This window comes from Lepidothrix coronata, unplaced genomic scaffold, assembly GCF_001604755.1.
Source record: "Lepidothrix coronata isolate B3197 unplaced genomic scaffold, Lepidothrix_coronata-1.0 Scaffold272, whole genome shotgun sequence".
NCBI lineage: Eukaryota > Metazoa > Chordata > Aves > Passeriformes > Pipridae > Lepidothrix > Lepidothrix coronata.
In genome coordinates this window covers 9,780-33,996 of record NW_016690452.1, presented here as the reverse complement: position 1 = coordinate 33,996, position 24,217 = coordinate 9,780, and the positions used below count along the sequence as shown (strand labels likewise).

At 40.0% G+C, this 24,217-nt stretch overlaps 1 protein-coding gene across 1 annotated transcript in view; it reads left to right on the top strand.

Moving 5' to 3' along the window:
* IQGAP1 (IQ motif containing GTPase activating protein 1) overlaps window positions 1-23,060 on the top strand; it is a 50,586-nt gene extending 27,526 nt beyond the window's left edge. The window contains exons 16-38 of the mRNA XM_017836197.1: window positions 1,320-1,410; window positions 1,747-1,914; window positions 2,279-2,421; window positions 2,762-2,932; window positions 3,982-4,065; window positions 4,164-4,235; window positions 4,328-4,397; window positions 5,154-5,362; window positions 6,192-6,347; window positions 6,565-6,728; window positions 7,501-7,725; window positions 8,995-9,135; window positions 9,226-9,310; window positions 11,514-11,746; window positions 12,495-12,627; window positions 12,973-13,075; window positions 14,054-14,189; window positions 15,487-15,574; window positions 16,004-16,216; window positions 17,257-17,423; window positions 19,375-19,497; window positions 20,367-20,475; window positions 22,027-23,060. Coding sequence (XP_017691686.1) covers window positions 1,320-1,410; window positions 1,747-1,914; window positions 2,279-2,421; window positions 2,762-2,932; window positions 3,982-4,065; window positions 4,164-4,235; window positions 4,328-4,397; window positions 5,154-5,362; window positions 6,192-6,347; window positions 6,565-6,728; window positions 7,501-7,725; window positions 8,995-9,135; window positions 9,226-9,310; window positions 11,514-11,746; window positions 12,495-12,627; window positions 12,973-13,075; window positions 14,054-14,189; window positions 15,487-15,574; window positions 16,004-16,216; window positions 17,257-17,423; window positions 19,375-19,497; window positions 20,367-20,475; window positions 22,027-22,140 — 3,198 coding nt within the window. The 3' untranslated portion in view covers window positions 22,141-23,060. The remainder of the gene's footprint in view (window positions 1-1,319; window positions 1,411-1,746; window positions 1,915-2,278; window positions 2,422-2,761; window positions 2,933-3,981; window positions 4,066-4,163; window positions 4,236-4,327; window positions 4,398-5,153; window positions 5,363-6,191; window positions 6,348-6,564; window positions 6,729-7,500; window positions 7,726-8,994; window positions 9,136-9,225; window positions 9,311-11,513; window positions 11,747-12,494; window positions 12,628-12,972; window positions 13,076-14,053; window positions 14,190-15,486; window positions 15,575-16,003; window positions 16,217-17,256; window positions 17,424-19,374; window positions 19,498-20,366; window positions 20,476-22,026) is intronic.
* Window positions 23,061-24,217: the final 1,157 nt, after the last annotated feature.

Genomic DNA, 24,217 nt, shown 5'->3' with positions numbered 1-24,217 from the left:
TTGTGATGAGGAGAGAGAGAAAAAAAGCAGTAGACCTTGTAGTATGTTACACTCTGTGTACCTTGCAGAAAGCCTTGCAACAGTAAAACTGTAGACAAGCACTGGATGGTTTTGGTAGTGTTTGGGTTGACTTCTGCTGGTACACAGTACAGTACAGTTACAGTGATTATTCTCCCCCACTCCCTGGACAGGACTTTTGCTATTGCTGATATTCTTGTGGGACTATCTGGCTTTCAGATGAAATCTGCCTGTGAAAGTCATGTTAAGCTCTTGAATGAAGTATCATTTAAACAAGTTAGTTTCAAACTTGCCAGAACAGTGGGAAAAATATGGAGGGCATGTAAGGGAATGTTCATTTTCAGTCTGGCCTTAAAGCTCTTGAACATTGTAAGTAGTGGTTCTTTTGTGCAGAGTGATTATTATTCCGCACCAGAACTAAATGTTTCCTGTGTTCTGTTTGTACGAGGAGAGCTATCAGAGGGGTGGCAGTTGCATCTTAGCATTTCTTTCAGTAGTTACCTACAGGAAACACCAGTGGGTGGAGAAAAGCTTATGCTTGGCAACTGCTAGGTCATTGTTCTTTATATATATTTTGAGACTTGCTAAACACTTGTCTCTTTCCTCTTCTCAAATTTCTTCATGTAACATGAGCTCATTGGATTTCCCAGCCAAAAATACAGGATACTGTGTGATCACTGCTCCTTGACAAGCAATCTGTTAAAATAAAGACTTAAAACATGGCTTTGACTGCTGTGTGTGTCCACCCACCTACGATACATGAAATGCTTTTTTGCTCTGCTAGTTTGTACAAACTTGTGAACTTTTGTGGGCAGGGACAAGAGCAGCCTGATATGACATTACTTACCCAAAAAGTTTTTAGTTTCTGCACACAGATGCGCATTGGCAGCTCTGTGTAGTCGTGTTCTGTTGAAGGACTAACTTCTTGGGAAGTCATGTCCTCCTAGCTAGTATGGCTTTAGGACTGACCAGTACCGAGTCCCTGGCCTTGTGTTCTCTCTGCTTATCAGAGTGATTCTATTGATAGAATTTCTTCTTCATTCTGTTTCCTGAAAAGAGTTTTTGACTGGGAGCAAGTATTGAGTTTGGTAATGCCATAGTAGTCTGCTAGTCACAGAGATATCCTGTGATACGAAATGTGCATGATATCCTTGTACTGGAAGACTGAAATACTTCTTATTCCCTCTGATATGGGTAACTACTCTATTGGCTATTGTTGAGCATGGAGTATTTTACTTTGCAAAAATAGTGATACTTCTCTCCCCACACTGTGTATATTTTTCTTGTTCTATTCTCTTCAGGACACGCAGGATGAAACAGCTGTACTTTGGCTAGATGAAATTCAGGATGGGATTCATAAGGCTAACAAGGACACAGAGGAGTCCGAGAGATGTAAGTATTATCACACACTATTGTTACTTTGTGTGTTGAGAAATTCTGATGGTAAATCAGCACCATACTGGAATTTGGGGCACACAAATTACATACTTTCAAGTGCAGTACCACATATGGTTGGACACTCTGTACTGAAGAGGCCTCTATACTGCAAGTTGTCTGATTGTTTTTTATTTATATTTTGTATTTATATAGACTTATTTGTGTAGCACACAAACACCCCAACTATAAGAGTGTGTTCACATTGCCTTACTCTGTTCTGCCAGTGTGTGTTTGCTGTGAGTCACTGAGCCCATGAATGCAAAGCTAACCTGCTTCCTGGTGTTATCCAAGTCTCCTTAGGAATTCTGGCCATTAATGAAGCAGTAGATCATGGTGATGTTAGCCAGACCCTGAGTGCCTTGCGTTCACCTGACGTGGGACTATATGGAGTCACTCCAGAATGTGCTCAGACGTACCAGCGAGAGCTGTCAGAAGTCAAGAGAAGAAAAATGGCAGCAGGTACACCTTCAGTAGCCTACTGTTAGCGAAATAAATTTAAGATTATCGTATGCAGAATTGGAACTGGAGGTAAAAAAGCCCCTGGGAAGAAGTCTTGTGTTATAGGTGGCAATTGTGGATGCTTTGTGAACTAATTTTTTTTCCCAAAAAAGTGTGTGAATAGATAGTATAATGTTCTCCACTTGTAGAATGTGTTGTGTTTAGGTAGTTCTCATATGAGGTCATTAGGGACTTGGAAACATCACTTCTTTTGCTTGGAGAAAGAAGCATCTGTAATGTGGATTTCCTAGTTGTAACATTTATATGCACGAGAGGTAAGACACTTGTCTAGTTTTGAGACTGACACTGCAGTTTCTGCTCTTAGGAGGCAATGGCAGTGAATGGGTGAAACACTGGGTGAGAGGAGGCTATCATTATTATCATAACCTGCGGACCAAAGAGGGAGGATGGGATGAACCAGCAGAATTTGTGCAAAATGACATACAGCTGTCACGGGAGGAAATACAGGTAGGGTAGATAACAAATGCCCTTTCTCTGAAAAGCTGAAATTCTTATCATTCCCACCCTTAATGCAGCTCTGAGATAGAATGTTTCAATGCCATAGTCACGTTAACAAGCTTAGTAACTCATTTGATTTGCTGGGCATCGTCAGATTGTGTGTTCAGAACTTCTTGTCCCATTTCAGAAAAATTTATCCTGTCACTAAAAGAGTACAGTGTCACTGTTTTTTTGAAAGACAGCTTTGAAGTTTCTTGTAAGCACAAAGTAGAAAGCTCATGTAACATCTTTCTTTTTGTATCTCTGTTTTCTTTTTCTAACTCTTCTTCCTATCATAACATGAATTCAGAGCACCATATCTGGAGTCACTGCAGCATACAACCGAGAGCAGTTGTGGCTGGCCAATGAGAACCTGATTATGAAACTTCAGGCTTGCTGTCGAGGGTATCTTGTTCGCCAGGAATTCAACTCAAGAATGAATTTTTTGAAGAAACAAGTCCCAGCAATCACTTGCATTCAGGTAATGATATCCTTTCATTATGTTTGAAACTTGTTCTCTGCACACAATTGTCTTTGCCTCATTTTGTAAATTATCTAAAGGCATTTCCTTTTCCAGTGAGCTTTGGTATATTATTTGCTTTTACGTGTCATGTATAGTCAGTAAAATCTTCTCACACGGGATTGGAGAGATAAAAACTTATTTGAGGAAGCTTTACCTATTATTTTTTTAACAAATTTCAGTGTTTTGGAAATAGGGCAATATGAAGTGTGTTGCATGTCTTGATAGTGATAATACTATGAGATGCATTGCTGTTGTGATTCATCACAAATTCAAGAGAAACAGTGGTTTTCAGTATTCAGTAAGATTGTCTCTTCAAATTTGTCCAGGGATTTGGAGGACTGAGGACCTGAAAGATATAATGGGATAATTCCATATGAGATTGGGCTCATTTACAGGACAGCAACAAAAACACCCTTTCTGTGGTGTTGTAACTGAAACGCACGCAAATGAAATAGTTGCTTTGCACCCTATTACCATTTTATTATTTGAGCAGTGTATGTTTGTTTGTTTCTGCCTAAGTAACACATCCTCTGCCTGTATGTTTAACAAAACCTCCAAACCCACTCCTAGCTCATTAAAATAACACTCTGTCCCTTTAAGTGTAGTCCAACCCTTTGCCTAATTTCTCTTCCAAGTGTGGATAGCAGTGATCTGCTCTGAAGGCTTAAAATGTTACATCCCTGTTCTCACCGGCAGCAGCATGTAACACGTGATCCTCTTGTAGAACAGTTTCTGTCAAATTGACTGTTTTGCTGTATCCTTGATCCCTAACTGTGTTTCAGAAGGCCCAGAATCTTCATGGGGTAATTTCAAGTCTCTCATGATTGCAGTTGGGAAAATAGTTAAATGCCTCACAGAATGTATCTCTTGATAAGATAAGCATGTCTCCCTCATGTTTTATTTAACCAAAAGGGAAGTCAGAAGCTGAGGAACAGAAAGAAAGTCAGATTTGTAACTACTTCTCCTTAATTAGAAAAGTAAAGTGAGCGTGCCTGTTTTGTTTTCAGTCTCAGTGGCGCGGCTACAAGCAAAGGAAGGCATATCAAAGCCGTTTGGATTACCTGCGAGCACAAAAGGACCAAGTAGTAAAGGTAGTGCGGGGACCCTGCTGACTTTTTTGGTAAACCTTTTGGGTAGTGAACTTTGTAAGAAAAGTTTCTATCTGAGTGTTTTGGTTACCCTTTAATAGATTCAGTCAATGACCAGGATGTATCAAGCCAGAAGACGTTACAGAGATCGTCTGCAGTATTTCAGAAACCATGTAAGAGGCTATCTTGTTAAATGTATTCTGCACCTGACTTTTGTACTCTTTCCAGAATGATGTCAAGTGCTTTTTTGTTTTTTAAATCCTAGATAAATGATGTTGTAAAAATCCAGGCCTTCATCCGAGCGAACAAAGCACGAGAAGACTACAAAACCCTCAGTAAGTATTGCCAAGAGGATAAAACTGATGTGCCTCGAATCTCTGCTTGCGAGGGATCATAGAATCATAAAAGAGATTCCTCAGCTTTCTCAGCCTGTCTCCATAGGAGAGATGCTCTAGCTCTCTGATCATCTTTGTAGCCCTCCTCTGGACTCGCTCCAGCAGCTCCACATCCTTCTTACGTTGAGGGCCTCAGAGCTGAACACAGTGTTCCAGGTGGGGTCTCGCAAGAGCGGAGTAGAGGGAGAGAATCACCTGCCTTGACTTGCTGGCCGTGCTGCTTTTGATGCAGCCCAGGATGCAGTTGGCTTTCTAGGCTGCGAGTGCACATTGCTGGGTCACGTCAAACTTCTCGTTAACTAACATGGTGATGGTTGTGTGATCTATAGCATCAAGACAGTTTTGAGGAGTGATTGGGATGAACCTTTGGTAGGGCAGTGCAGAAAGTAGGTAGTTCTTGAGGCTGAAGGAAAACCTGATTCTAGCTGTTGCTTTTTCTGCTGATATCTAGAAGTATAGGTTTGCAGTTAGCTTTGACAGTGTGGACTTAGCCTGTGCTGATACTGACTTTGTTCTTCTTTGCTTCTCTTATGATTTTCTTAAACAAGAAATGAAAAAATGTCAGAAGCTGTTTGGACTTAGTGGTACTAATTTAGTTCTGGATGCTCCTTGATGTGCTGTTTAAACATAGATAAGGCATATATTTACTTCTGTTTGCCATCCCTTGATGTTCTCTTTTTTCTTGCCTGTTTTTAGTTAATGCTGAAAACCCACCTATGACTGTGGTTCGGAAATTTGTCCATTTGCTCGATCAGAGTGACCAAGATTTTCAGGAGGAGCTTGAGCTAATGAAACTGCGGGAGGAAGTTGTAACCTTGATCCGATCCAATCAGCAATTGGAAAATGACCTCAATCTCATGGATATCAAAATTGGGCTGCTAGTGAAAAACAAAATTACATTGCAGGTAAGAAATGTGCTGATGGGAGCCCAGCTACAGATTGAATTGAGCCCAGTGGTAGTTAGCATGGAGAGCTTCTGGCTGCAGATGTCAGTTGCTCAAACCCAGTAGAAAACATTCTTAGTCCGTTTCACTAATTTAGTATGCATCCCTAGAAAAAAAACTGTAGGAGGAGAAGAAGCAAGACCTGAAGCTAAAAAAGGCGAACACCAGACTTTCTTGATTTAATAAATGCAACAGATTTTGTGTTTGAACGCTTTGATAACTCTGTTTTGTTGCTCCTTTGTGGTTAAACAAGTCACATGCCACAAGCTTGCAGCAAGAGGGGTGACTTTGGAGGCAGGAGACATGCTTGTGCCACTTGGTTGGTTGTTGGTTAAAGAAAACCCCCCTCTATCACTTGGCACCAAAAAACTAAAAAAGACTCTTGCTGATACAGCATTGCCTTTTCTTCAAGCTGAAGTTCTGGTCAGCTTTTTGTGTGGTCCTGGATTTCATTACAGTAGGCTTCTCCCTATGCACAATCTCCATCGGTGTACCAAAATTTATCTTGGAAGGAAGCTGCAGCGCTTGACTGATGCTTGCAGTGAAAAATGCCATTGTTGTCTGAGTATGTAGAGGCAGTGAACCAACTAAGTATGGAACAGGAGTTTTAAGTTGTAAGCCCAGAGAAACTGCTGCCTTAGCAAATAATGCTTCACTTTAATAGCCCCAGGCATACCTTGACCCTGCCTTTCTACATCCAAGAGAAGTGGACTCTCAGATGCAACTGTTTTCCAATATTGCCTGTTAGAAACTTCTTAGAGTGGAATCTATACCTATTCTTTCTTTCCAGGATGTTGTTTCTCACAGCAAAAAACTTACCAAGAAGAACAAGGAACAGCTCTCTGACATGATGATGCTGAACAAACAAAGAGGAGGTTTGAAAGCATTGAGCAAAGAGAAGAGAGAAAAGCTGGAAGCCTATCAGCATCTGTTCTACCTACTTCAGGTAAGAAACTTTGTACGCCGCTCAGTAACCTCTTGTCATAGAGGCTTATGTGTCTTAGCACAGTCTTTGCTTATGCACTGTAGTTTTCATAGAACCGTTAAGGTTGGAAAATACCTTTAAGATCATGAAGTCCAACTGGCAACTGTTTTGAACTACCTTAGTTTTTGGCAACACTGATGGGGACATGCACACTAAGTAATTTTTCTTGTTGTTGTAGACTAACCCAACCTACTTGGCCAAGCTGATTTTTCAGATGCCTCAAAACAAATCCACAAAGTTCATGGATTCTGTCATCTTCACGCTGTATAACTATGCATCCAATCAAAGAGAGGAATACCTGTTGTTGCGACTTTTCCAAACAGCACTGCAGGAAGAGATCAAGTATGTGGTAGCAATATAGCGCATTCTTGCTGTTGAATCAGTTTTGGCAATTTCTCAAATTGAGGCAGTTTTCATGTTAAGTCTTGTGCTAATACGCAGATAATGCTAATCTGTCCCTTCACTGTCCTCTCCCCGTTTCATATCTCTAGTGTAGTCTATATCAGAAGAATCGAGTATGTCCATTGAGGATGAGGGCTTTTTACTTCAGTCAAGACTTCACTGCTCAACATGGCAGCTACTTTTGATCTGATGCAGTCGTGCTAAAATTCAGTCTAATGTCAATTCTCCGGTGTCTGATTATAAACACCTCCAACAAACTGCAAACTCAGGCTTTACAAGCTAGGGAGAGAGCTAAATCCAAGCTTTTTGGATTCCCAAAAGCTGATGAGGAGTCTGAAAACAAGAGGCTTTATTATTTGGCATTTCTATTTCCTGTCATTGTTAGAAACTCAGGCTCTCTTCAGACATGTTTTGTTAGATTGGTTAGGCCTTAGGAGCTCGGTGTTATATGACTTCAGTTCTTTACAATGCAGAGCAGCATAACTTGCTGTGAGGAAGAATGCTCAATGAAATTTTTGAGGAACTACTCTTTAAGTATTTTTGGGAATGCCTTTAAAGCATGAAGATGGTATATATCCTGAAACAAATAACAACTTCTAAAGAAGATTTTTTTTTTCCCTTAAATTCATGCTTGGAATAGTAGTCCAGGGAGATGTAGGCACTGACAGAGTTATGCATACCTCATATTTCACATAGATTCTCTCTTCTTCAGATCAAAAGTAGACCAGATACATGAAATTGTGACTGGGAATCCTACTGTTATTAAGATGGTTGTAAGTTTCAACCGTGGTGCTCGCGGTCAGAATGCCTTGAGGCAGATCCTGGGACCGGTTGTGAAGGAAATAATTGATGACAAATCACTTAATATCAAAACTGATCCGGTGGATATTTACAAGTCGTGGGTTAATCAGATGGAGTCTCAAACTGGAGAGGCCAGGTATGGGACCTGCTAATACTGTATTTTTCTAAACATTGCTTAGCTGCTTGCATTGCTGGGTTAATCATTCAGAACCATCCTTCGCTCCGTTGCATGCATCTATCCAACTGATACTGGCTTTTAGTCTCCTCAAGATGGCTTCCATCCAAGGATTCTATCGATCATACTGCGGTGATGATGCTGTGACAGTATTGAAAGGGAATGTCATTAGGAGATGGAAGAAGAAATGCTCTTTGGTGTTCTCCTATGTTGACTTGATAGTTAGCTATGAGATGCCCTCTAACCTAAAAGAATTCATGGTAAGAAAAGGTATTTGAGAATCTCTTCACGTCAGTCTGTGTTCATGTCATATATATAGCCTTTGCAAACAGGTACTATTTTCAAGCCAACAAAACCTCTTTTGCTGGCAAAAAGCATGACATTGCAATTCTCTTAGTCCTGAAATCTTTCTAGTTAATATTGGCCATTGATGACAATTGTATTGCGCTACATGATTTGGTGTCATTTTGGTTTCTTTTTCTTCCAGTGCTTGTGATTTGCTAGAACTGGAGGTTTCTGTTGTGTTATTGGGTTTTTTTTAACATACTTAAAAAAAAACCCCAAAAACAAGCAAAAGCCATACAGATGAGTGAGTTTCTCCACTTGAAGCACATCTGCAGTCATATATCTTCGTACACTTTGTGCAAAATTCTGGACATGTTAAAAATGTGGGCGAAGATGTGTGTTCAGATTCTTCTCTGTACATGAGATTTAGGATATGCTTTTATGAATTGTCAGCTTTGTCCATCTGTGTTCACTGGAATTCTATGCGGTAGTTTCAACTGATTGAAAAAAATGTAACGATTAATTTGGAACAGTTTCCCACCAATCGCATGTTATATTGATTTTATGGATGCTGTTCTAGGTTCTGCCTGTGTCCAGGTTTTTATCATCTTAATACTCAAATGTGTAGCTTTCTTTTTCACCTGTTTTCAGTCTGAAGTACCACTGTGTGTTACGGTTGGTGCTTTTTTTTGCCTAGTGTGCATGCTGTAAGAAAGATTCGCTTTTGAGTTAGCTGGGCCTTTTCTCGCAGTGACACCATTGCAAGGGAAAGTAAAGGAAGTAAAAGGAAAAAATTTTGTTTCTCATAGTGCCTAAAAGGTTAATTAAGGGCAATGCAGAGCTCTTGTCAGTGAATATAAACTTGTTTCTGTGTCAAGCTATAAATTCTTGAAGCATGCTAGCCTGAGTAATATTCACCTTTATGTGTTTGACTTTTTCAAATAGCAAACTGCCGTACGATGTTACGTCTGAACAAGCACTAAGTCACGAAGAGGTGAGGACGCGCCTGGATGCCTCAATCAGAAACATGAGGACAGTGACGGACAAGTTCCTGTCTGCCATAGTTAGTTCAGTGGACAAAATCCCGTGAGTCTGATGTACCCACAGTATTATCCTTGAGTTGTTGGCAGGTTCCTGCTTGCAGCAGTCTGACTTGACCTTTTCTTTCTCTCAAAGTTATGGAATGCGTTTCATTGCTAAGGTCCTGAAAGACTCCCTGCATGAGAAGTTTCCTGATGCTGGCGAGGATGAGCTTCTGAAGGTGAGGATCTGAACACCCTTGTGAATAATTGTCATCCAAATTGGCTGTGGCAAGCGCATCCCATTCTTTTCTCTTCTTGGGTATATGTGTGAAGAGGAGTGCATGTAAACCTGTATAAAGCTCATTTATTTACCTCTACAGATAGAAAATATTTCACATCAGGATATTGATGTTAGCTTCATATACATCACTCGAGATATAGTACATTGTTTAGAAGGCGGTATCCTGTTGCTTTTGCTTTGCTTTAAACATCTTGGGCATTTGATCCTTTTGGTTTCTTGACTTGGGTTACTGTTGCTCCTAGGAAGTAGACCTTGGTTTTACTAGTATGATCACAGCCAGCTGCTCCTTCCTTAATGAGACAAGTCAAAAAGTCTATATGCAAAATTCTGATATTCCTAATTCCCCTCTCTGTAACGCTCTAGGATAGTTTGACAGCAATATGTAGAGAGTCACTTCCCGTGATATCTAGTCAGTTTTGTATTTTGCATTTCAGTTAATTTTGAGAACTAAAAGGATCCTAATAGAAGGTGCTCTCAGATGAGAATAGCTTTGGGATTTTCATTGAAATTTCTTTGGTTTTATGACTTTTAGTAGTTGTGAAGGCCTTTGTGCCCATGAATGCTTTACTTTTTAATAAAACAAAGTTTGGTTCTTAGAATACTCGAAACGTCTCTTTAAACTTCTCTGCCTCTACTTCATTACAAAATAATTACCAATCTGAATGCTGTTTTCTTCTCTCTTCTAGTTCTGTGCTTTCCCATTTTGAGACATCGGTTCTTTCTATGCAGGTGAATTAATTTCTTCCATCTGTAAATTTAGGTGGAAAACTGCGGTTTTTGTTAATCCTCGTGGAAACAATGTAACTGTCCATATGAAAGTCAAAACTGCAGTTTTGTGCAATAACTACTTTTAGATTTTTTTTTGGCAACCAAAGATACCCATGTGATATACTGTTCTTTTTGCCCTGCAAGTTTGAAAGTTATTAATTCAGTTTCTTTCACAGATGTATTTTCTTATTACTAGTAGTAAACAGCTTTGACTGTTACCATCCCATGGCATAATCTGTGAGAGTACAGCGGAGGCTTGCATGAAACAGTTGTGAAAAACATGACCTCACTGAAAGCAGTTGTTAATTTCTGGGACTGCTTAGCAACAGCTGGATTTTTTTTCTCTGTGTTTTCAGCTGTTTGTTCAGACCCCAATCTCTTCTGTGCATTTAAGTCACATGGCAAGCAGGCGAAGCCAAGATTCAGTGACCTTCTGCAAATGAGCATGTGATGTGAGAACTATAGCTGTAAATCAGCATGTTGGGTTAATTCCTGTTTCATTGCTGGAATTACTTTTGGCTAAATATCAAATACAGGTTAGAATTATCTTTGTGAGCATATGGATAATGTGATAATCTTTATCTGCAGTTCCTTGAAATTTATTGCTGCTCACATTTGACTAGGTAAATTGGATTTTTGAAGTGTCAAATGCCATTCATTTTCTGTACTTCTGAGTTCCTTATCTCTGGATAAAATGTTTTCTTGGTTACTCACTAACTGGGGGTCTGTCCCTGAATATGTTGCGGCTTATAGAAGAATTATTCTGAAAGAGAAAAGGGCTTTGGAGAATAAATGGAAAGTAATTTCCTCAGTTTAACTTCTTGGTCTGCCATTCTTCCTCAGCCTTTTTTCTTTGTCAGAGATGGCAGCCAATGCTGCACGCTCCTCTAAGTATTAGCTCTTGCTCCATATTGAAACTGCGTTATCAGATTCCTCTGTACTGTGATCGTTCTGCCCTCTGTTTGACTAACTCAATTACATTTAATTCTCCTGACAGACTGTCTCATGCTCTTATCAGTAGTCCATTGGTAACTTTTAATATCTCCTATCCATGCATTTGTATAAGTTTAAGTTCTAAACCTTTACGCGTAGGAATATCTGCTGCTGTATTGTCCTGCGACTAGCAGTGCTCAGTCTTTCCTTTTTGTGTTGACCGTCCTATTGCATCTTAATGATATTTTTTTTTACACTGTAGATTCTTTGGGATGGTATGTGTTTCTATACAGCAGCACAGCAGAACCTTTGTATGGGAAAGGGTCTTCTGGCTTATGAGAAAATAATTTTATCAAAGCACAGATTAGTTTCACTAAAATCCAGTTGCGTCCTGTACTATTGTTTACTGATGCGTTTCTTCTCTACTCAACTTTTCCCAGATTGTTGGCAACTTACTCTATTATCGCTACATGAATCCAGCCATTGTCGCACCAGATGCATTTGACATCATTGACCTTTCAGCTGGAGGTCAGCTGACCACAGATCAACGTAGAAACCTTGGTTCCATTGCAAAGATGTTGCAGCATGCTGCATCCAATAAGATGTTCATGGGAGACAATGCTCATCTAAGCATCATTAATGAATACCTGTTGCAGTCATACCAGAAATTCAGGTATTAGACGTTAGCTAATTAAGTTGGGAAGTTTGGCAGAGGGTAACATTGGAAGTATTAAGGGAAAATTATAAATTTTGAATATAATAGATTCTATCTCTGTCAAATGTCTGTTGAAAATAAGAGATTTCACTACCATAAGCATCATTGACAATGGCAGATAAAACATGTACCTGGAATTTATGAGCAATACATTGTATGTTAATGGGATTGCAAAATCCAGTGTTTCGATTTAAGAGCTTCCAGAATAAAGGTTGCTTTTGCACTTACTTATTGTGGTACTTTGGACATGGGCAACCAGCATGGACATACATTCTTATGTCCCATGCGAACCCTGGTTCCACATTAAAATCTAGTGGTGCATTTATCTGTTCATGTAGTTGAAGTGATCTTTTGTTCAAGAGTTGTCATCTTATACCTCTCATGTTTTGGAAGTAGCCAAAGGTTGCTAGGGGCAAGGGGTGATAATGCGACGGGAGCACGCGGATGTGTGAACAAGGTGACTGAAGCTATAGACCAGCCCTGTCAATACGGAAAATGCGCAAATGTCAACATGGCCTCTGTCAATAATTAAATTTGCTAGGTTGGTTCTGATGTGTTAAACTAGAGGTGACAAACTGTAGTGTGTCCTAATGTGCCATAGTTTAAAGAGGAGAGACTATACTTGAGGTGGTCATGGGGAGTTAATGCTCTTGATACATCACGTCACGCTTAGTGTCATGCTGTTCTTCTCTCCTTTGTTTTGAAGACGTCTTTTTCAGGCTGCCTGTGAGGTTCCTGAATTGCAGGATAAGTTTAATATTGATGAATATTCTGACCTGGTGACTCTCACTAAACCGGTTATTTATATTTCTATTGGTGAAATCATCAATACACACACTGTAAGTATACATTAGTCACAAGTTACTCTTTATAAGCAGTGCTTACAAAGAAAATACTACTTCTGGCTGAAGCACAAAGTTACTGAATACAAGGCTGAAAGTTGTCTCGATTTGTAGTGGTGAGAGCTTGTTGATTTATAGAATCAAGTAATTTATTATGGCTTCACTAAGTTTCTTTTGAAATCATTTAAGTGTGTGATATTGGCACAGCTTTGAATGTTGATGCTTTGGAGTTTAGTGAAATAAGATTTTTTTTCTAAAAGATATTAGCTTAGAGTAATGAAATTTTACTGTCTAGAAAAGGATGTACTGTTAACAACATAATTGTTTTTTCTGTTCATCTAGTTGCTCTTAGACCATCAAGATGCAATTGCTCCTGAGCACAATGATCCGATTCACGAGCTGCTGGACGATCTCGGAGAGGTTCCTACAATTGAGTCCTTAATAGGTGGTCTAGTTTATTTTACTTAAGAAATACATGTTATTACCTTAAATGACTTAAAGTGCAGTAAAGAAACTGTATAAGCAATCATCACAGGTTGTTTGGGAGGACGCGCTCTAAAAATCAGCAGCAGATTTGTTGCAGCATATTCTCTCGGCAGAATTTATTACCCTGAAAAAAACAGGGGTTCTTTCTCTTCTCCCCACCCCCCTCACCTCACCTTGATTACTACCTTGCAGCTATTTGAAGTTTGAAATCTAGTAGGGAGGAGGGAGGCAAACAGGCATAGTTTTTGGAGAGGATGCTTTGACAGCAAACACTTACCTTGAAGTCACTTGATGAAAAAGGTTGGAACCTTTTAAAGGAGTGATTGCTAGCACATTTTCTTCCAGGCACTGGCAAAGAACAGAACATAACAAGTGTTATCTGAGCAAACCTAGACCTTGGGTTTAGCTAGAACTTGCCCTCCTTTCTCATTTAATTTCTCCTGTGTCCATTCTATCGCTATTGTTAATATGTCAGAGTTTAATCTTTCTGCAGCCTTTTAAGAAACAGGGGGAAACTTCCTAATAACTGTTCTGGTGCAAGTTAGAGCAGGAAAATTTCTTTTTGACAGGATAGCTTACGTTGTTTAGTAGAAGATTACAAGCTTAGTTACCAACAAGGGCTTTGCTCTTAGCTTGAAAGATTCATTCTAATGAGGACATGGACATAGGCGTGTCACTATATTTTTATTTCGAAAAGATTCTTGGCAGTTCAGCTACTCTTCTCAGTAACGTTCTTTCAGATTTGTTAAGAAGAAGTCTGTAATGTGTTCAAGATGATGTCTTAAAAAGTTAGTTTTGGCTTTTATAGTGTCCTTTTGATAGTACAGGAAGCAGTCTAGTTTTTCTCTAATCTGTAATATAGGGAAAAATTACAAAGCCCTAGCAGTCAAGAACGTAAAGAATGTGATTTAATCTATAAACTCTTTCTGCTTGGCAGGGGAAGGGTCTGGCAATGTTAATGACCCCAGCAGGGAAATGCTAGCAAAGACTGAGGTTTCTCTCACACTCACTAACAAATTTGATGTTCCTGGTGATGAGAATGCAGAGGTGGATGCAAGGACAATTCTGTTGAAGTAAGTAAGGGTTAACTATCTGATATGTTTCTCAAAAGAAGGAGGAACCAGAACTTTCACAGTTAATCTGCTTGTGAAAAGAAGATAAATGAGGCATAATTTAAACAAAAGTGGGACTGTTACTCCAAATACACCGAGCTTGTAGCCATATCCTTTTCAATGCTGTGGCACGACTTAATAGATGAAGACTAATGGCCTTTTTGAGAAATATAGATATTATTAGTCTAATGGAAAGAGAGCAGTGGACTGTCAGGGATTTAATAATTGCCAGACTCTTTATTCTGGAGAACTTTGTACTAATATTGACTCTTTGCAAATTTTAAGCAAATCCCTATTGCTGAGATGTATAGAGCAGTGACCTGACATTCAGATGCATATTTACCCACTCTGATGCATTCCTGCTCAGATGCTAGATAGTTTAATTGAAAATTCTTCAGGTCAGCTTGCCCTTGATCTAGACAGAATAATGATCTCCCAGAAGAAAATTTTGTCTCCAAAAATAACTTTAACTGGGCTTCTTAAAAGATACATCAGTATTTTCCTACCCACTGGAGGAAGGTGACATTGATTTCAAAAGTGAAGATTTACCAGATGCACTGGTAGTCATCTAAATTGTGGATGATGAGAAAGGTGTGTGTGTGATGCACTTTGTGTGATGTCAGAAATAATTCCAGCCTGATGGCAAAGTACTGAAGAAGCTGTTTGATTTCATTGTGTGGCTCAAGGACAGAAGTGCCTTAGAGTATCCACTGACTGTGATTATATACCAGCTGAGATCAAGGAATGACCCTGTCTATCACCAGATTGGAGTCAGGGATCTGTTTTGTCTCTGTTACCATGCATATAAGAAAATAACCCTTTTGTGTTTTTTGATACCTGTTATAAAGCGCTGAAGTGCACTTCTGCCTGGATCATAGCATAGACCTTTTCTGGTTGCACAAATTCGCTGTGACTGCTACCTCCTTTATCTTTCACCTTGATGCAGCTTCTGCAGTCCACATGGCAGTACTGGGGTTACCTTGGAATATGTGGGGTAACGTCCTTTCTGTTCAAGGGAGTACCTAAGAGCAAACTTTATGTATTACATAGAGGAACCTTTCAGGGAACCAGTTTCCAGTGATTCACTGTCAAAAAAGTGAAGTCAAAAAAGTCTGATCTAGCCTAAGACTACCTGAGTGCTCATCCAGTGTTAATCTGACTTTAGGTAAATCAATAACACTGGTATTGTTGCAGAATAGAACGGTATTAACGGTCTTTCAATTTAAAGTTTTTTCTCCTATTCTTGATTTCTTTGCAGCACAAAACGTTTAATTGTTGATGTAATCCGCTTCCAACCAGGGGAGACGCTGACTGAAATCTTGGAAACTTCAGCTACCTCAGAGCAGGTATGAAGTTGTTTATCTGCATTAGTTTTAGACTAGAAAATTGCCATCTATCTAGATATATGTGGGTATACATAGGAATCTCCATTTATGTGTTGCAGTGAAGCTGTCTCCACTGATGGTGGAGCAGGGTGTAATAACAATAAGGAAGGTGTATAGTGGAAGTAAACTGTATGTGTGAATCTTACTCCTCCGATAGTTACTAGAATGTGTTTATCTAGAAGACTGTTTTAGAAGGCAGGTAGGCTTCTGCTGGTTCCCATGTGTGGAATATGTTTATCAAAATGCATTCATTGGGGTCAGTACAGGAGTCACAGAGCAAAACTCTTTGTCCTATGTTATGCTTGAGGTTAGACAATCTGTTTCTGCTGCTTTGTTACCCTAAAACCTATCTGCTTATGAACTTTGTAATTTTCTGGGTTTTTCTTCTAGGAAGTGGACCATCATAGAGCTATGCAGAAACGGGCCATTCGTGATGCTAAGACTCCTGATAAGATGAAAAAATCTGTCTCTGTAAAGGAAGATGGCAACTTGAATCTTCAAGAAAAAAAAGATAAAATCAAGGCAGGCCTGAAGAAGTTGACAGAACTGGGGACAGTGAATGCCAAAAATAAATACCAGGAACTAATCAATGACATTGCAAAGGTAGTATACCATTTGGTGGTTTCCTAGTAATCATAATGGAATTTCCCCACAGTTTGCAGTGTTGTGAAACTGGCCTGAGTTTTCAGGAGGAGTAAAGTTTGTAGTAGCTAGTTCAAACGTACCTTTGTTGCAGCATTTCCACCTCTTTGGCATCTGGGAAGTCCTTTATAGGACGTTTCTGTTCTCTTAAATGACTGTCTTGCCAGGTTCTCAGGTACTTTAAGGAAAAGCTTAATAGCCCGGAGGGGAAGTCCTGATGGATGGTCTTTTTCTCTGCTCCTTTTCGCTATTTGAAGTAGTACCTTTACAAACTTGTTCACCTAAGGAAGTTTTGCCCATAACTTTAAGACATCTTATCTGTTATTTAAATGTACCCATTCAAGAATACCTGAATGCTAAGTAGGGGGGAGCTAAGGAAAAATCCAGTACTGTTGTACATTGCTACGGTGACAATGTATTTTATATCACATGTTTACTGGAAAACTATTTGGGAAATGTTACGTAAGTAAACCAACTAAATAATTGCCTTTCGGGATCTGATTAGAATTAATCATACTATGGATAATATATATCAAAAATTAAAATAGGAGTCGACAAATACATGGTATTTTTTGTTCAGATATTAAGGCAACTGATGCTTAGTGGCTGACTAACAAAAAAAACCAACCAGGTCTGTGTGCTGCTATGGTTATAGTCATGATTTGTAAGATACTTTCCCTACCCAGTGGTGACAAAAATGCTGCTTTCCTTTATATCATGTGCTGTCGGTGCCCACTCTAGTCATTGCAACTAGGACAGCATTGAAGTTTGAGAAAGCAACAAAAGGTTCAAATGTACTGCTGTGTTGTACTACTAGTTGGTTAGTTCCACAAATAGTCATCACAGAGAAGCAGCTGTGACTCCTAAAATGAGGCTTGTAGCATGAAGCAAGACTAAGCAAAATCAAACGGTGTGTTTCAAATACTCTGTGCTCTGGGCCTGAGCAACTGGAGAGCTCAAATGACTGTTAAAGTCTCTGCCTGTCTTTCTCTGTGGTGTAGGATATCAGAAATCAGCGTAGATACCGTCAGAGAAGAAAGGCGGAGCTGGTGAAGCTGCAGCAGACATACAGTGCCTTGAACTCCAAAGCTACATTTTATGGGGAACAAGTAGATTATTACAGAAGTTACATAAAAACCTGCTTGGATAACCTGGCCAGCAAGGGCAAGTAAGTATCTGGGAACCATATAATCACAGGATGGTTTGGGTTGGAAGGGACCTTAAAGACCACCTCATTCTAATCCCCCTGCCATGGGCAGGGACAACTTCCACTAGCCCAGGTTGCCCCAAGCCCTGTCCAACCTCGTCTTGAACACTTCCAAGGATGGGGCAGCCACAGCTTCTCTGGGCAGCCTGTGCCAGGGCCTCGCCACCCTCACAGAGAAGTTGTTGACTGCAATTCTTTGAGTGCAACTATCTGGTTGAGTCCTTATCCATCAAGTGGTCCATCCATCAGATCCGCATCTCTCCAGTCTAGAGACAAGGATGTCGTGCAGCAGAGTGTCAAATGCTTTTCACAAATCCAGACAGATGGTGTCAGTCACTCTTCCCTCATCCACAAATGCTGTAACCTGTCATAGAAGGCCACCAAATTTGCCAAGCACCTGAGTGAAGGCATAGTGGCTGTCATCAGTCACCTCCTTGTTTTCCATGTGTCTTAGCATAGTTTCCAGGAGAATCTACCAGTCACAGAGGTGAGGCAGACTGGCCTGTAGTGCACTAGGTGTTCCTTATTTGCCTTTTCCAGTCAGTGGGAACTTCACTGGACTGCCACGTTTTCTCAAATATGATGCACAGTGGCTTATCTACTTCCTCTGCCACTTCCCTCAGGACTCAAGGGTACATCTCATCAGGGCCCATGGACTTGTGTGCCTCCAGGTTCCTTAGATGATCTTGAACCTGATGATTTACAGTGGGTGGTTCCATGGCCCTAGAAGTGCTTCTTTCAGAAAGCACGTGTTGCTAAGAAGAATTGTAATGCCATCTGCTCAAAGGTCGTCAGCCAAGCTCTTTTACCACAGTGATAGTTTTAGGGAAAGGGTCTCAGCAGCAGTAGGAAAATACAGGGAGAGGTCAATGCCATGAATGGCATCAAAAAGACAAACTTGAAAGACTTTTTGGTCCGTCAGGGAGAAGAGAGTGTAGAGAGTCCAGTGGCTATGAAGCAGGTTGCCCAGATAATGCACATGCTGCTTGGCCAGCTTGTCCGTTTTAGGAACAGGGAATGAAAATAACGTAGTTACATACAAATAAACCATTGATTACAGATTGTCCTCTCTTTTATGCCAAATGCAATCAGTTGTTATAGTGCTAGACAATTCACAGTGGGGCCCCTGGTGGTCTAATGGTTAGGGTGCAGGACTCTCACCGCTGCGACCCGGGTTCGATTCCCAGCCCCCCGGGCAGATGGAGCTCGTCAGCCCTGTAAGGCCATCCATCTAAGAGAAGGTCACTCTAAACAAACCTACGTCCTGAGACCCTCACTGCCACTGTCCAAGCTTGCTTGGCCCTGGCAGATGAACCTCAGGATTAAAGGGTGGGCTCAGTTCAGCGCACGCTGGGTCTCACCTAAAAAATCCACTGCGCAGGATCGAAGGGTCAATGACCTTTCCCAAATCTTCGCTCGCGAAGACTGGCCATTATTAGACAATTCAGATTTTCTGGGGGAAAAAAAGGAAAGTGCTGTGAAATGCAGGAATGTGAAAAGAGTAATTGCCAGTGACAACTGAGGCAAGATAGTTGTTGAGTAATCTCAGCTTTCTCCATGTCAGTTGTCACTAGATCCCCTTTTGCCTGATGATAGATGGTACTGCTTTTTATGAATTACCATGTGGTTATGTTTTTGAAGGATTTTGGGTTTTTTAATATTATTTTTCGTCTCCTGTAGCATATTATTGGTTAATAGTGGAAAATCAAAGGTCTGATCTGTGCTACAAGTGCTTTGTAAATAAACTCACTAGTATAAATACATAATCATCTATCATCTGCATTAGTCACAGTTCATTAGCTATACTGATTCTATCCCCTCCTTCAAATAGGATTAAATGTTTGTTGTTCAAAATCTCTTTACTTGTTTGACCTTCTTATTTGGTTGTTTTATTTTTTTCTTTTTCCCCCAGAGTCTCCAAGAAACCTCGTGAGATGAAAGGCAAAAACAGTAAAAAGATTTCTCTAAAATATACAGCAGCTAGACTTCATGAGAAGGGAGTGCTTTTAGAGATTGAGGACCTGCAAGGTAACCAGTGAGTATCTTTTTAAGACTCTTTAGAGCTAAATAACCTTTCTTGGAGGAAGAGGAAAATAGGTATGTTGAATTCTTATCTATTTCTTAGAACTAGTCTAGGTGCTGATAGCTGAGAAACAGAAATTCGGGGATCTGTTTGAGATTGTGTCAGATTGTCTTGCAGTTTTGTTGTTGGAATTTTAGCATTGTTGCTGAAGAAATTGTTCTGATGATCTAGGCTGGCATCCCTAGGGCCAAGAAACCTTGCATAATGATCACTTTTTAGTTTTCTTTTTCTGGCTGAAGCAAAGCAGTTCGTTGATTGAGAAATATAATGGGATTTAAACATGACATCCTCTTCCCACCCACCACTTCTCAGTCACCCCCACGGTCATGGAAGGTTACCTTCTTAGGGGAATTGCTACTATTGCTACTAGCTTTCACTGTTCAAAAATAAGCTTAAATGCGAGCTTGAGTTTCTCCAGCTGTGTTTTGCTAGCCTTTGGAAGTTGGTATATCTTCTATGGAAAATAGAGAAGCTGCCTGTTACTAGAATTTTTTCCACCCAAATTGAAAAATTTTTCAATTTGTTTATAATGTACTCTGTGTACTAAATGAGGCATGAATATATGCAGCACTAAAGTAGACTGTTTAGACTACACAAGCTAAATACTAAATCCTGCTATGCTTGTGTGAAGTTGTGATGTAGCAGACAGAGAATCTGTTAGGCTTCCATTCATTGTTGTATTGAGTCTGGTTGGCTTTTACAGTCTCATTCCAAATGGGAATATAGAATAAAGAGTTAAGAGTAGAATTGTTAGAAATTTATCTTCAGGTTTCATCTCATATAGTCTCTCCCTGTGATTTTTCATTTCTCAAATTTTATAGGTTTAAAAATGTGATCTTTGAAATAAGCCCGACAGAAGAAGTAGGAGATTTTGAGGTAAAAGCAAAATTCATGGGGGTACAAATGGAAACCTTTATGTTACATTATCAGGTAAGAACTGTCCTATTTAATACTAGCATGTAAGTTCCCCTTGCCAGACTCTTCATGAAAATAGCAATGACATGTTTCTACCTGAACAGTCTGAAAGATGCTTCCAAGAATAACCCATTTGTTGCAGGCGAAACAGATGCAGCACATATGGGGGACTCAAGCTGGTTTTTGTTTCTTTCACTAATGAAAACCTGATGTCAGACTGTATTCTTAGTTACATTTACATGTACACACACAAAACAAACAGTTTCATTTTCAACTTTTTCCTGCTACACCAGAAAGATTGGGAGTCTCTGGGAGCGGTCAGCTGGGCTTGGGTGTGATGGCTTCAGCCAGTCATCATGTATTGGTATTCTTTCTGGCTACCCTACACATATCAGATACTTTACAGTTCTTAGGTGTCTTCAACCGTTACTTAGGCCAGGCTACTAGAACAGGTATGCCAACTGACCTTTTCCCAAATGGTTCCTCATTCTTTCTCTCATACCAGTATGTTATGCCTGGTGTCTTTGTCCCCTTCTTGCATTTCTATCTTCACCCATCCCCTACGCATCTGGGTTGTCATTAGGTTTATTAATTGTGGACGCCTCAGGTGTCTTGAAACAGATTGTGTGCAGAAACACCTTGCATTGCAGTTAGTTCGTGTCACCTAACTGGCTGCTGGGACAGACAGCTGCCTCTCACCTGTTGTGTGCTTTGAGGATTCCCCTGGTTCATTCCAGTTCCTAATTTGTCAGAGCTGGTCATGAACTTCTTGGTTCATGGGGCTGCCTACCTAAGGTCACTCGCCTTTGGGGCACATGGTTTACTATACCACTATGCCTTTGTAGCACTGCTTTCCAGATAAATTAGATGTTCCGAGAGGACAGCAATGAGGGATTTGACATCACACACATATCCGCACCCTACCCACCATGTTTCCCTGCAAGATTGGGATTCCTGAAAGAAATTAATTGCTGAGATAAATCAGTGCAGGTGCATTGCTGACAAAGCAAAGTATAACTGGAAATACTGCCTACATAAACACCCGAGAGATTGAATCGGCATCATATACACAGTGACAGAGATGCCATTTCTTTTGCTGCCCTAGACTGAAGTGCTCTAAGCCACCTTCCTGAGATGTCTGACAACTAAAACTTTTAGAAAGTGACACTGTGGAATGTCATAATGTTTCATGGGTACATGATACAACTAGGCACATGGAAAACCCTTTCTGGATATTACAACAACTTTATGGCTACTGTGCAAATGAAAAGGCTGGAGATGGCTTTATGTGAAGTTTGGCTTTCTTAGAATGGTCTTCTATTTCTGCTGTCTTTCATAATTTTTTTTTAACAAACACAGCTTAAAAAAATGAAGATCTTAAATGCCTTAGAATGACTTTATTTTTCACCCACTAAGAGTGGATCTTCAATGAATCTCTTGTTTTTCTATCTTATGCGATGTACTTTTTGATAGATACTCCTCAAGACCCTACAGTACTACAGGGTCTTTTGTATTCTCTACAAGCTCTTGAGGATTCCTCACTCATTAAGATATTCCCTTTGGCAGGATCTTTTGCAGCTGCAGTATGAAGGTGTTGCTGTCATGAAGTTGTTCGACAGAGCAAAAGTGAATGTCAATCTTCTGATCTTTCTTCTGAATAAGAAATTTTATGGGAAGTAACCAACTTCTGCTGGCAACTCCTCTGCGAAAGGGGAAACGAATAGAAACCTGCACGTACAACTTTTAATGATGTAGCTATGTATTCAGTATATGCCCATGCTGTGCTATAAATATATCAAATGTATCATGAAGGAGGACTAAGAACCTCTTGTGAATTGACAGCCCTGATTGAGTCTGCAGGGAGTTGATTTCCTTTTTATTTATAATCTTTATCTTCAACTTTGAAGATCCCCTTTAAAGAGGTTATTCTAGAATGTATTTTTACATGGGGTTAGGGATTAAACTAATACTAGAATATACTTAGGGCATTTGTATGCTTTATTTGACTAATTGTGTGCTTTGTGAACATTGAATTCTTAGTGCCTGTTTGGCACTAGGACCAAAAGTGGTCTGTTTGCCTCTTCCTGAAGGCAAAAAAAGGGTTGCAGGTTGTATTTGGGTTCCAATTATTCTCAAGCAGCAATGACCAAAATAAAACATGCTTGAGGTTCAGGTTACTCCATTTGTTTGTGAGCTGGCATTGGTAGAGATGGCAGTGGCCACTTGCCAAATAGAACTACTGCGACTGGGGGAATCAGTAGGTGTCATAAATAGTTACTGAACTAGTCCTGATTATGTACTACAGCCACATAGAACAGCTTCAGTGTCTCATTTTTCTTGATTTGCTTCTGTTTATCACACTGTAATAATTTACAAGTGGCCGCTTAAGTGGAGGCATCGTGGAATGTATTTACTAGTGCTTACAGATAAAAAGAAGCTTCTTGGGGAAGGGAAGGAAGCTTAAAAAATTTCTTGAGACATGTTAACTTTTAATGTTGCTTGCAAAGCATTTGAAATGTAAAAATAACTTTTGTTTTCCAGTTTAGAGCAATGTTCTATATATCTGTGTCTGATGCAATAAATATTAGGCTCTACCTGCAGACTTGTCGAAAGAAGACTATCTCAAATAGATTAGCCTTTAAAAAAGTTAATTTTTTCCAACTGTACTGAAGTTCCTGTTTCTTTTATTACTTTGCGGGGGTTTTGTGTTTTTTTTTTTTCACCATGGTGGTGGTGCTGGCTGTTCTGCTATATCCAATAAAAATGCAGAGACTCTTAAAAAAAAAAATCATCTGATCTTTAAATTCATCATTTGCTTCAGCTCTTCCCCCAATTTATTTCTCAACTTTTGTTTTTAAGGGACATATTTCTCAATTGCAAATTTAAAGTTATTCATAGGTCACTTATGTTACTTGTTCAGATTAGTAACACTGAACCAGTTGTTTCAGCTTAGATCTTTTCTCATGAAAGAGACTCCCAGTGTTTGGAATGGCTGTATCACTGAGTATAATTCTTCTGCGGTCCTCTGGGAAGGAAATATTTATTTCAATTTGATGGTGTTTAGACTGTATTTAAACATATTCTAGTGTTGATGCATATGTGGTCCAACCCTGTAACAAAAGTTACTTGCCATACCCGAGAAAGATCTTTATGGTCCAGATCATCTGAAACAGAGATAGGTCAGAAGTGTATTTCCACTGAAATCTGACAAAGAGGTTTGAAATGGGATAAAGTTCTTGCTTTGTTTCTTGCTTTGTTTTGGGGGGGGAAGGGTTTTTTGTTTGTTTGCTTTTGTTTGGTTTTGGTTGCCTCTTTCCTCCCTGTTTTCCTGCTGGCCAAGCTCTCCTTGCTGCCCTTTCCTGGGCAGGAGCAGCTGGAGGGCAATTCCTGGAGGCGTTGAGCATGCAGGGATGAGAGGCAGCCCCTGTGTCTGAGGGCTTATGGCTCTTTCTCCAAGTGGGTGTCCCGTGGGTGCAGCAGTGGGGGCTGGCTGAGGGGAGAGCCCAGGGTCAGCGGGGACTGGGGATGGAGGATGAACATGGTGGAGCGGAAGCCTGAGCGGGAGATGATGCCCCAAACGAGTGAGGTGAGTAGGGGATGAGGGGTTCATGTGGGATTCTCCCAATAAAGGGAGGTTACAGCCCAAAAATGCTTGAAGATTCATGGAGATGTGTGTGCAAAAAATATTAAAAACTGTAATGTTTCTCGTGTTTCTATATATTGAAAAATAATTTTCTGTAAAAAAGATTTTAAAATA